Source organism: Vespula vulgaris, chromosome 6 (assembly GCF_905475345.1).
Source record: "Vespula vulgaris chromosome 6, iyVesVulg1.1, whole genome shotgun sequence".
Classification (NCBI taxonomy): Eukaryota; Metazoa; Arthropoda; class Insecta; order Hymenoptera; family Vespidae; genus Vespula; species Vespula vulgaris.
The window spans coordinates 4,183,437-4,197,500 of record NC_066591.1 but is presented as its reverse complement, the minus strand read 5'-3'; the positions used below and the strand labels follow the sequence as shown (position 1 = coordinate 4,197,500).

At 33.6% G+C, this 14,064-nt stretch overlaps 1 protein-coding gene across 9 annotated transcripts in view; it reads right to left on the bottom strand.

Annotated features, from left to right (window-relative positions):
- The window catches only part of LOC127064656 (gamma-aminobutyric acid type B receptor subunit 2), a 245,108-nt gene that overhangs the window by 52,098 nt on the left and 178,946 nt on the right, over nucleotides 1–14,064 (bottom strand). For all 9 annotated transcript variants that reach the window (XM_050996032.1, XM_050996035.1, XM_050996036.1 and 6 more), the window contains one exon: nucleotides 6,571–6,708. In XM_050996032.1, the coding sequence (XP_050851989.1) occupies nucleotides 6,571–6,708 (138 nt within the window). The remainder of the gene's footprint in view (nucleotides 1–6,570; nucleotides 6,709–14,064) is intronic.

Here is a 14,064-nt window from a genome sequence, read left to right as displayed (position 1 = left end):
GTCGTTGCGTGCACGTTGCGTTGACGCAAACGAGTATTGCATACGTGCGTTCGTTTTTTTTCGATTTTTACCGTCATCAACAGGGTAATATAGAATATATATACACCTTTTCGATGTTTAGATCTTTCGCGTCAAAAGTATTATTCGACTATTTTCGACAATTTTTGGTTTGGTGTAGATGAGCGATAGATAAGTGACGTACACGGTTCGACGAACGTGCGTTGCGGTTTATGCAATTGTCCACTGCATTGACCTGATGGTACGCATGCACGATGCTAACGCTGCTATTTTATTCGTCAACGTACAATTGCGTTAGTACAAAGAAACGTATTGTAAAGTGCACACGTGTGTCATTGGACCTTATCGTATACGTTTTTATTTGCACGTTAATGTTTACTTTCGAACTTGATTTCGAGAGAGAGAGAGAGATAGAGATAGATACATGGTAGACAGAACAACGGCTTTTGTTCATGGTCCGCTGGCAATTTTCGTAATCAATGTTCGATCATCGTAGAATTCAAAAATGGCTTCGGGCAAATTTTCGAATTCCCTCGTGGACTCGAAAAAGAAAAAACCAACACGGAAGGAAAGAAGAAATGACGGAAAGAAAAAAGTCAGACACACATACGCACACTCAGGGATCCTGTAATAACTTTCCACGTGGGAAGATAAAAATAACAAAACCCAGAGATAGATAGAGAGAGAGAAAGACAGAGAGAGAGAGAGAGAGAGAGAGAGAGGATGTAGATATGTATGTATGTATATATATAAAATATATGACGTTCGATTTTAATCAAGCAAGAAAAAAATATCATCGACATTGTGATAAAAATTGAAGAAAAATGTTTATAAATCTGTTAAATATTTTTATCATAAATTTTTATATATACAATATTTGGATATAAATTTTCGATAATGGACTGCTGAAATCACTCAGTTTAATAAATTGATTTTGTATTGTGTTTGTATGTGTGTTGGATAAAAATATAGGAGAGTGCGTTGGATGACTTATTCTATAAGAGAAATTAAACGAGAAATGATTTTTTGTTCGTATATTTGTCAATTTTATTTTGAAAACGGATTCAATGAAAAATTTTCACGAAATAAATGATTTTATCGTAACGAAGGCATGGATAATTACAGAAAAAAATATTTTATAACTAGCTCAATCACCTTTACTTACTAATAATCGAACGAATAAGAATATTATACACACACACACACACATTGATATATCTTAATGGGATATTTTTGAAGTGTTTAAAAGCGGATTTCTCCCAATTAAAATAATACTCGTTCAGCTAGATTACGTTATGCCAAAAACAACTTCGAAAAGAATTTTTCGACGATTGTAACGTAGACTGTGTTAATTAAAGAAGAAAAAAGGAAAGATCCACTTTACACACGCACACACATTTAATATTATTTATTACTTTAAAGATTCATGTTTAAGTAATGCGATTAAATATTAATTAAGCGATGCAATATTTTAAATGGACCCGTTCTTAATATGTTTCTTTTTCCTTTTTTTTTTTACATCATTATTATAACACATCATTATAATATATTAATTATTAAATTTAACGAATAATATGTCAAGATCAAAATTACGTCTTCGAGACATAAAGACAGAAAGAAAGAAAGAGAGAGAGAGAGAGAGAGAGATAGACAGACAGACAGACAGACAGACAGACAGACAGAGAAAGGAAGAGAAAGGGAGAGAGAGAAAGAGAGACATATAGACAGATAGAGAGAGACAGAGTTTTAGTTAACGACAAGGAAAAGGGGATGAGTAGCGATAAAGGGGTGCGTCGACGAACTCGAGTGGTATGCCTCCCGATAATTAACGAGGGTGGATTAATTAGGGGGTGCGCTGTGCAGGAATCACTCATTGGAAGCAGTTTCAGCATCGACGAGCGACGATTACGGTCCTTTCATTAAGGTAGCTAGATAGGTTGTAGAGGTCTTTGACCTTGTACAAGAATAAGAGATCGTTTCTCGAATCGGGACGTCTATATCTTATTACATTCATTTTTTTCTTTTCGTGTTTCGTATTTTATCTCTTTTTCTCTTTTTCTCTATCATTATCTTTTCTGAGTTTCTGTTTCTCTTTCTTTCTCTCTTTCTCTCTCTCTCTCTATATATATATATGTATATATATATATATATCTTTCTCTTTCTTTCTCTTGCATTCAGTCGTTCAGCTATCTCTTTTCGAAGGCAATCTAAGTACTATAGAAGATTTCAAGGAAATTGATTTCTCGAAACTCATAATTTCCTGTCTCTCTCTCTCTTTCTCTCTTCATCTTTATGTTTCATTAATAGGACTTTTTTCTACTCTAAGATAAGTTATTAATTTTATTATCCAATTTTCTCGTAGTAAAGCGTTAAACGTAAAGCTATTTGAATAATAAATAGCACTATTGGATAGGTATCTCGTTAATTTTAATACGTATTCATCATCGTTCTCGAGTTTAGCTATTATTATATTCTGAGATTTTGAGTGGAAACATTTATATCCCTTTTTTTACTCTCTCTCTCTCTCTCTTCCTTTATTCATTTACACGTTCAACCGATGATAATGATAATAATTAATATGGCGAAGGAGAAATTAATTTCATTATATTCTCGCGCGTATGAATGAAAAAAAAATATATATATATAACGCTGAGGAGAAAGTGAACGAAGACAGAGAGCGAGAGAGAGAGAGAGAGAGAGAGATGGATGAACGGTCGATGAATGTTTGCAAGAAAAAAATAGAAAAAAATAAAAATACAAAGTAATTCGTTAGCACAGGGACGATTTACCCAGTGATGAACCGAAATGAAAGAGAGAAAGAAAGAGAAAAAGCGAGAAATAGAAAGAGAAAGAGAAAGAGAGAAAGAGAGAGAAAGGGAGAGAGGAATGGCTCGTTTTCGAGCTTCGTTAAACTGTACAAAGTAAATTGAAGTTTATCTCTAAAAGCCAATTTAGTGAATTTCGACGAGTATCGAATACAGGTAGTCATTCTCTCTCATTCTCTCTCTCTCTCTCTCTATCTATCTGTCCCTCTCTCGCGATCCATCGTTAAATCGGAAAATTGTCGGCCATCATTCTCGATGTTACACTGCTTGTATTTTTACATATATCTCTATGAAAATACATAAGTATTTAACTTCCAGTGGTAAGTGGTATAGCATCGTGGTATGGTCTGACAAACAGACCGAAGAAAAAGATTAAATCTCAAAGATGATTCGAAGAATCTCGCGTTCTATTTTTATTTTATACTTCTCTCTCTTCCTCTCTCTCTCTCTCTCTCTCTCTCGTGCTATCTTTTTAGTTAAAAAAAAAAAAAAAGAAAAAAAAAGAAAAGAAAAAGAAAATAAAGAAAATAGAAAAAGAACCTGAAAAACGGTCGTAAGATGAAATAACATTCCCGAGGGTATTTTGTGACTTTACGAGGCTTTTACCGTGGATGATAAGTCTAGGAAAGAAGAACGAATGAGACGCCCGTTTTCCCGATGGCCCGACATGAGAGTAGGAGGAACTCGTCGGCATCCTTGTTAGATCCATTATCTACTATCCGGATCGCGATTCATGTCTCCATGTGATCGCCGAATTACTATCGAGAATTGGAATCGTTCGTTTATTATTACTGCAATCTATTTCCTCGTAATTTTCTATGCTACCCATTTAGGATTTTAGTATAATAAACGAATTTGGGATTTCGAAAAATAGGATTTATCCTTTTGATCCCTTCGTTGTTCATTTTTCTTATAAACATGATGATTCACTCGCATTCAATCGCTTTTAGAATGTAACGAAAAGGTTTAACGTGTGTGTGAATTAAGTATACATACATAAAATTAAGGATGATATTTATTATCGAAAAGAAATATTAAAGAAAAAAAAAAAAAAGAGAAAGGAAAAGAAGAGAGTCTAATCAAATCGTAAAAATAGAACGGACTTTACGTAGAACTATAGAAAAATATAGATTGATAGAAATAATTGATAATATAAAGAACACGATAAGAAACGAAAGGTTTACGATATAGAAAGGATTAGAAAATTTCTCTGGGATAATATATATTTCTTTTGTTGTCGATCGATTCAACGCTGGTTTCTCGAACTAAATCTGAAAATTTCGTCGTTTATCGTCGTAAATCCAATTTACGAAAGATCTTCGAGGAGCAATAAATTTATGGACAATCTACGTGACGTCGTAAACGTTAGGAATTCTTTCAAACGTTTTCGAGAGGTGAGAAGAAAAAGAGAGAGAAAAAAAAAACGTAAAAGAGAAAAAGAAGAAAAAAAAAAGAAAAGAAAAGAAAAGAAGAGAAAGGAAGAATTGATGGATGGAAAGAAAGAAAGGGGAAAAAAAAGAGGCAGAAAAAGATCTGGAGTTGCGTTAAATCTGACTCACCCTATGCATATTGGTGCACGATCCGTGTGAAACGCGTCGATGGAAAACTCTAAGGTAGGAGAGAGGAGGAGAAGAGAGGAGAGGAGAGGAGAGTTAAGAGGCCGAGAGAGAAATGACGGGCGTGCAGCACTTCGGCAAAGTTTCGAAATAATACCTCTTTCCTCGTTCTTTCCTCTTTCCCCTGTACCACCCTCTTCGACCGAACGATTCCCCTCTTTGGTCTGACACATTTCGGGAAGTCTTATCGCCTGCAGCTAACAACTGGAAGAATATTGCACCGTCGTCCACGTCTCTCTACGTGTCGTCGTCGTACAACACATTTCTCGTTGAACGCTTTTCCCTATTCGCATGTAAATTGCGAATGTCGAGAGTTAAACATTTTTCTCAGGAAGAAGAAGGAAATTTGTTGCTACGGACGGATATAATACGATTTTTCACACCCACCGGGTATTCGGTATTCCGTTTATGTATGTTCTTAAATTCCTCACCGTCACCGTATTTCTTTTTCTCTTAGTTTTTCATTCTCGAGGTAGACAGAAAGAGAGAAGAAAGAGAAGAGAGAGAGAGAGAGAGAGAGAGAGATTCGATCTCGTGAAAACGATACCTATTATTTGTATCATTGATACTCGATATTTCGTTTGTAACAATTTTTCTCCTCAAATATCGTCGATTGATATCGTACCAATCTTCCTTGTTTCGTTGTAATAAATATATTTACGAAATATTATACGAATCGTCTAATCGTTTAAGTATATTCGATGGACCATTATCTCGAGAAAAAGAAAAAAGAAAACAGAAAAAAGGAAAAGAATAATAAGAAACACCGAAAGGATAAAAGAGAAAAGAAATAGAAAACAAAGATGAAGAAGAAGAAGAAAAAAAAATAAGAATAATATTCCGTCTCATCTCATAAAACGTGTTAACGAATATACGTGTGTAGTGAACGAATGTGTCGACGAAAATGATGCGTGACGAGTTATTTCAGAGTTAGGAGAGACCGTGACGATAAATTTGCATACGTGCTATCTGTTGATTAGGCTTCGGACATTGCACCCTCTTGACATTATCATTGCCTCCGGTAGGAGAGCTTCCTCTTGCTTTAGCAGCGAAGCGTAGAGTGAGAGGGAAAGAGAGAAAATACATACAGCGAGAGAGAGAGAGAGAGAGAGAGAGAGAGAGAGAGAGAGAGAGAGAAAGAGAGAAAGAGAAAGGGAGAGAGAGATGTACACAAAGCACGTCGACGTTTCCCTCGCGATTCGTCCTCACCCTCTCCTCCCTCTTTCACCCCCCTCTCATTCTCCTCATCCTGCTATAGCCATTGACGCGTCCACATGAGAGTACCACCTAATGTCACTAACGTCGAGCCCTTCTGTTGATCTAACGCGCGAAAGGACGAATGAGCGGGATTAAGACCGCTCGTTGAAGATTAATGCGACTCCAGAAAACCGACGACGTGGATAGATGTACATATGTAGTTACGTGTGTGATATGTCCATGTTTCTTTATTATTATTGTACGTGGAAAGAATTACGATAGGAGTTACGATGCAGGTTAATGATCCCGTTAAAGTGATACTACGCGAGTAATATCTTTAGGTTTAATACGGTAGTAGTATAAAAATAAGGTCTGTGTAAAATAGCCTGTGTAAAATCTTGTGTGTGTGCGCATCTCTTTATATTTTTCTTTTTCTTTTTTTACGTTCTTCTCTTTTCTTTCTTTTTTCTTCTTCTTAAATCTTCTTCCGTAGATGCATATTGATCGGTGAATTACGATATATTAATATTTATTTAATTTGATTTAATAGGATAATTTGATTTAATTTGATGTAATGACGATAATGTAAATTTTTGTATTATATTTCTGTTTCTTTTTTTTTTATTTTCTATACACTTAATCTAAGCCTCTTAAATGGATAATCTTTAATGATTATTTTTAATTAAAATATAGACGAATGGGGAAGATTTGTTAGTAAAAATTAATTTTAAAGTATTTATAGAAACAGAAGAAATCAATGTCCGTAAATCTAGGTATAATGAAAATAATAATAGAAAATATAATAAATGTAGATTCACATGTGCATTCATCTACATCTCGATTTGAAATTCGAATTTTATTTTGTAGACGGGGAATAAAAAAAAAAGAGAGAAATGATATTGAAATCGTTTTACCTGCGTGAGACGCCAATGTTTGGAGGCTTTCGCTATCGGATCCGTGACTTGAGTGCAAGCTGCACCAAAAAGCATAACCTTATGTGGCCCGCTATGCATCATGTCGAAAAAAGCTTTGACACCTACGGCAGCATTGCACTGAAAAGAGAAAAAAGATAGACGATCAGAAATGTATTTATTATTTATTAGTTCGTGTGAAACGCTATATTTATATCTTTTCCTTCGATCGAAATCAAAAAAAAAAAAAGAAAAAGAAAGAAAGAAAGAAACGAAAAGAATGACAAAGCGAAAGAAATAGGAAATGAAACGCGAGGTCGCGTCGTCGGTTTGACCTCGAGCATTGTAAAGTTAGTAGAGAAGCGTGATTATGGCTCGTAAGGTTTATTGTTCATCGCGTAGATTCTGTCGTGCACAGTTAATTCCGTGGCGTTCTATTTTTATGAAAGAAATACATATCGCTAACGACATCTTAACCTTGGCGACTAAACATTTTTTTCTATTTTTCTTTCTTTTTCTCTCGTTCTCTATCTCTGTCTTTCTTTCTGTTAGTATCTTTAAAAATTGTAGATTCTGTTATGTTAATGCGATGTGTCTATATATATATATATATATACATACGTGTGTATGTATATATATATATTTTTTTGTATTTTATCTAATAGAAATAAATTACTAACAACTTGACGTTAATGTAAATATCTGACTGTATCGCATGAACAAAATAATCAACGTCAAATCATCTAGTTATTTTTGCCAACTTTGTAACGATTCCTAGACATGCGAGAAATTTTAAGCCGAGAAAAATTTATAATTTCGAAACGTCGATCTATTATGTCCTAAAGAAAAAAATAAAAAAGATTCGATTTAATTAATTTAATGTTACAAGTAGCGTACGTACGTACGTAGATACATATTTCGTTATTGTATATATATATATAAATTTTTATAATAAATATCATTATTAATTTGATTCTACTCTTTTCCTTTTCTTAAAGAAAAGAGAAAGAAGAAACGTAAGAAAAAAAAGAACAAAAAAAGAAACAAAATTAATTCATTATTTTCAATATCTTCCTTCGATTCCAAATAAATATGAATAAATTAAATAAAAAAAAATTATATATATATATATATATATAAGTAACCGTTTTTAAAGGAATACGAGATATAAACGTAAAAAATATTTTCTGAAAATGTACGAACGTTCGAAGGTATACGAGAGGAGTAAAATTCAAAGGAGCAAAAACGACCAAATACGAAGATAACGTCATGACTCCATTATCGGATTATTCGAAGAGGAATATAGTAAATTTTGGTGGACCGAAGAGGTACGAGTTTTTATTAAGAACTTTTAGATGGACCGATAATTCGGTCCTTCGTATTTATTCTGTACAATTTGTGAAAGAGGATGTATCTATGTGTATATATATATATATATACACACACATACGTACACATACACACGTGTACATACACATGTGTACATACGTCAGCCATGCGGAAGGGTACCAGATTCGCTGTTGGTTTTATACAATTCCAGATTATCATCGATGCGTTAACGTTTCCCGATTGGTATTTGTACAGTGAATGCACGTGGTATATCTCCGTGCATTTACAGATATTACACACACACATATATAAATACAGTAACGTGAACACGTGTGTATGTAATTATATCTACATAGATTACACGAAATACGTATGTATGTCTCTTCACGTGTATATTTGAATCAATATTATTACGGCACTTCGCGAAATGAATACACATTAGAAGATCGCTTAACATAATTGCATCTAATCAGCCGGTGTAATAATGAAGAATCATCGATATTATAATAACATTTGTTTCCAAGATCTTAACGATTTAGATCCTCGTTTATTAACAATTTATTTTTCTCTTTATTCAATTTGAAGAATTTTGTTTTTTTTTTCATTTTTTTTTGTTACATTTTTTTAAAAACATTTTCTTTCACCCTTCATTTAATGCACGTAATACAGTGTAATGCTTTTTACGAGTTTATAGATCGTAATAAATATTGTTATTATGATTGTTATAACGAATTATCTCGTTACATAATATAGAGACAGAGACAGAGACAGAGACAGAGAGAGAGAGAGAGAGAGAGAGAGAGAGAGAGAGAGAGAGAGAGAGAGAGAGAGAGAGAGAGAGAGAGAGAGAGAGAGAGAGAGAGAGAGAGAGAGAGAGAGAAAGAGATAGATAGATGGGATAAAGAGAAAGTCGACTTAATTAAGAGCATAAAATTTCGTTCTCATATTTAATTAACGAAGCCACCACCGACGTTGGGACCAACGTTGGTTTGCGGAATCCAGTTAGATAGAAATGAAAATTAATTGGAATATTTCCGTCTGGGTGCAGTGATAATGAAAACCTTGTTTGCCGGTACAAGTCCATCTTCCCTCTTTTCTTCTGATGGTATTACGAGCATCGATAAGTCTAAGAATTAAACTTCTCGAGAAAGAAAAATTCTTACTCCTTTTACTTTCTTTCTTTTCTATATCGCCACCACCTCTTCTCTACCACCCCACTTCCACGCCCATCACCACCCTCTTTCTCTTTCTCTCTCACTCTTTTTCTTTTTCTATTTAATATCTTTTTTTTTCTTTTTTCTTTTTTTTTCCTCGAGATGATAAGTATAACTTACGAAGAAGTTTAGTCGGGTCTAGATCACGAAGTTAGTTACATCGTGAACCCGTTCTCCTCTATAATAAAAAAAAAAAAAGAAACTATCTTCGCACTGTTCGTAATCTTCATTTTCTTTTCATAAAACTAATTATCGATCATGACTGTAAGTAGACAATTTCAAGAGGCACGTAAATTGGTTTTTCTTTTTTCTCTCTTTTTTCCTTTCTTTTTATTTTGTTTTTCTTCTTTAATTCAAACAATTTTTTTTCGTAACTTAGACGAGTCAATTATCCGATATAACGAAGACAAAAATTGTATCGGTATGTTTGTTAAAAGAATTTGGAAAAAAAATTGGAGAAAATAATTGTAATCATTCGATAAGTAATTTGTCGAAATAATAAGTTATCAGTATTGTCATTGATGAAAGATCATTCATTCATTATATAGATTTATATATTCTTGTGAAATATTTTACATATATCTAATTGAAAAAAAAAACGATGATAACTAAAATAACAATAATAAAAATAATAATAATAATAATAATGAATAAATCTTTTAATTATCAAAGAATTATCTCAAGTTAAATGCAGATTGAGCAGCAACAAGGAAATCGATGGAAAATAAATGGAAAGAGGGATTGGGTTCACGAGGGAATAAGAGTGGGAACAAAAGGAAAAGGGATTACGAGACTCTTTAAGTGCTTACCAATGTTACCATGTTGAGTTTTAACAAAAAGTTAAAACTGAACGCGGGAAAATGCGAGTGAAGGAAATAAAAAGAAAAGAAAAAAAAATGGAAAAAGAAAAAACGACATACGCATGAACGAAAAATAAAAAAGAAAGGGAAAAAAGAAAATACTCTTTCGACACGATATACAAAAATTCTATACGAAAATAAAAATATATTCAATTTTCTAGTGCGTTCATTGGTTATCGAGTAAAAAAAAAAAATAATATAAGAAAAACAACAAGAGAAAGAAAAGATATAAAATTTTTTTTATTGTGTCAATTAAAAGCAAAAGATTTTATGATTAATTAAAGAAGTTTTTTTCTTTTAATTCACACAATAAAAAAAATTTTATGATCTTGAAAGAAATTATGTATCGTGTAAGATCAAAACGATGAGAGAGAGAGAGAGAGAGAGAGAGAGAGAGAGAGAGAGAGAGAGAGAGAGAGAGAGAGAGAGAGAGAGAGAGAGAAGACAGATATATATATATATATATATATATATATATATATATATATATATATCTTTTCACTTTGTCTCTGCCTCTCTCTTTTTCTCTCTCTGTCTTTCTCCTTGGCCATTATTCGAGGACACAGTCCAGAGATCGAATATATCCACGAGAAGGATTATCCTCGAGGCCGGAACAAAGTTTAAAGGTCGAAAGCTTTCCTCATGGCTCTTACGACTTAACCAGAGATCTATGTTAAGCTTTTGCTTACTGCCTAAGGGATTAAACTATACTTTAATTATTTCAACCTCTCGGCGATCGAGTGATTCAATGTCAAAGGAATTTCCGAACTCGATGAACTCTAGTGATAGAACAATTTTCCATAAAGTTACGTATAAGAGAAATGTAGAAGATCTTTCAGGAGTTGTTGAAGAATATACAACTGATTCAAATTTACGAATTATATTTTACCTTTCTTTCTTCCTAGATACTTTGAGAAACTCCTTGTCCTTAGTTTCGTTTAAACGAAACACTTTTCTCTTTGACTTCTCTTTCACTTCGTCGTATTCGATTAGTTCCTTTTCTATTTGCCTTTGTTTGCTTCCTTTCATTTTCTTGTATCTTACATATATATATATATATATACACCTATATACGTATATAAGATCGACATAACATGACATAGCACGATATATAACAACATATAAGTAGAGCAATGATAGATATAAAAGTTAGGCAAACGCAAAAGAAGAAAAATTATTTTTTTTTCCTTCTTTTTCCGATTTTTCGATGTTTAAAAGAAAGAAAAAAAAAGGAGAGAAAAAAAAAAGAAATAAAAATCTAATCCAAATCGTTGTGAACAAGTTTGTTAACAGCATCGACTTTATATGGGGCCACCGCCGTGATATATAACTGTGTCCGTGATCAAAGTTTCGAAATGTCCCTGAAGTTCAAAATCCTATACCAATGATCCCGATCGGATTGGATTTTCATCAGATTTATACTTCGAGATCCTTATCCCCTCACGTTTCTCAAAGCCAAAACTCGGCTTTATCCGAATCCATGCGCATTACTTTCCAAGTACGTTCGAACACTTGGAATCCTTTATGAAGTCGCAACTTCGTTTGGGTTTTGAAGTGATTCGAAAGGGAAGTAAAATTCCGCAAAACTTTGTGCATTGTCATTGAATTCATTAATTGTTCGTTGTTAATTGTCGGTAACAGGCAAGCAATCTAGATAAATTTATATTTCTTCGATCTTTCAGACCCACAGCGATTTAATCATTTACGATCCCTCAAGTTATTTCAACGTCAACTGGATTGGCATTGATCTATTATCCTTCTAAGAAACTACTAGCCTAGAAGTATAAAGTTAAAACATCTCGTGAACTTGGACATTGCCGATGGAAATTGTATTTCACTTACGAAGGAAAACGGAAACTCCGGGGGTTGTTTCGAAAGCTTTGATCGAGGATCTAATTACTTAAGAAAATATGACAAAGAGTGTAAGATTTCTCGAAGCTTTTAGCTGGATTATCTGTTATGGAAGTGAGAATAAGAAATTAGGTGCAAGATGTATTAAATGATACTTTATACTTTTATATAAGTCGTAAAATATATTTCTTGTTTGATGCATATATGTGTGGGTATGTGCATATATATATATATATATATATATATATATATATATATACATATATATGACTTTAATGTTGAAATTTTATTTTGTTTGTATTCTCAAGATACTTTCTCGAAACTTTTGAGATAGACGTACTGTTGTACAGTTTTAAATCTCCTTTGAGATACGCTCGAGAATAATAATATTTCGTTTACTTACGGGCCAATAGTTAAAAAGTATTCGAAGCGAGAGATATTTCCTTCTTTTTCTTTGAATTCTTCGATTTTTATTCGTTTCTTAGTCGACGTGGCGCCGGCAAAAGGAATTTTTATTGTCCGAGCGATTTCCATTGATGTATCCTTTAGTATTTCGATGTTTATATAATACGATGGCAAAGCCAAAAAGAATTACAAAAGAATAGAGGGATCGAATATTTAGAAACGCGGAAAAGTGTGAAAGGAAAATTGACAAGAGAAAAACGAACGAAAGAAAATTGTTTCTTCAATAATAAAATACTTGACATCGTGCGAGTAATAAAATTAGTTTCGATGAGAGGAATTCGACGAGTTATTTAATCGAGTTATCGAATGCAACGTGTCGGACATATTAGCAAACACGATGATACCTTTATGACATCTTTATTTGCCGTTTCGATTCAATCCATGATGGTAACACGATCGACGTTACTCGCGAAATAATTTTATATACTACAATGCTCGTCGTTCTATTTACAATTTCTGACTAGAAGAAAATTATAAATTAGAATTAACGAATTAATATACAATAAAAAAGTTAAAAGTTCGACAGCCTGTTTGAGAAATTCGTTGTTGAATTTGTCGACTTAGCGAAATAATAAAATTCGATCGAAAGAATTTGACTCGATAAAGTGAACAAAATCACATCCCTTTAAAAATAACGTAACAAACGAACAGAAAAAGAGAGAAAGAGAGAGAGAGAGAGAAATATAAGATCGGATCGATCGTAACCCAATTCGAATTGGAAATCTTATATAAAGAACTACATACGACGATATAATCTTATTTATAATTGACGTGTTCTCTGATGATTGAAAATATTTCATGAGCTCTGGTCGTGAATAGTACGTTCGTCATAGAACGTTCAGCATAAGCGACAAAACGGGGTACGAATTTGCTGCATATATTCCTCTATGTAGACACAGGTAAGCCGCATACGCGGTGACGTTCTAGGTAAACCAGTGACCCCTGTGTTCCCTCTCCCTACCACCCTCTTCGACGATGACGACCTATTCAACCGCAGAATGACATCGTTGACCAGAGTCCCTAATTAACGACAAAGGTATTCCTGCGTGAGGTAACGCCGCTAGCGTTGTCCCTCTCTACCCCTATCTCTCTCTCTCTCTCTCTCTCCCTGTATGTACATGGAATTGGCACTATGCGTAACCCCACTAGAGAGAAGCAAGGGAACAAAGCTGTCCTGATAGGTAGATAGCCAACAGCAACGACAAGTCCGTCTTTCTTCCCTCGGGATGTAAACTCTCTCTCTCTCTCTTTCTCTTTATGTATGTGTATATATATATATCTTTTTCTCTCTCTCTCTCTCTCTCTATTTCACGGGTTTATACCCTCCAGCAAAAATTAATGCATAACACGTATACTCGATTACGGGTTATGTAATCTTGGAATATAAGCGAGTTAAATTCTCTGTCACTTTTGTCAACATGTTCAAGGACTTTTGTCAATCTCTTCATGAGCTGAGGTAACAGAGGGGTTTGTACAGAGAGAGAGAGATATAGAGATAGAGATAGAGAGAGAGAGAGAGAGAGAGAGAGAGAGAGAACGATGAAAACTCGAAAATCCACTTTAACAACATTGTCACGAGTGACGCCAGTTTCGTTCTATTACTAAACGGCAGAAAAAAAATCCTGAGATAATAAAAAAAAAAAAGGAAAAAAAAAGGAAAAAAAAAGAAAAGAAAAAGAAGAAAAAAGAAAACAAAAAAAAACGAAAGAAGAAAGAAAAAAAAGAATAAATCAACGCTTAGAGAAACAAAGAGACAACTTTGATAGAAACAGAGAGAG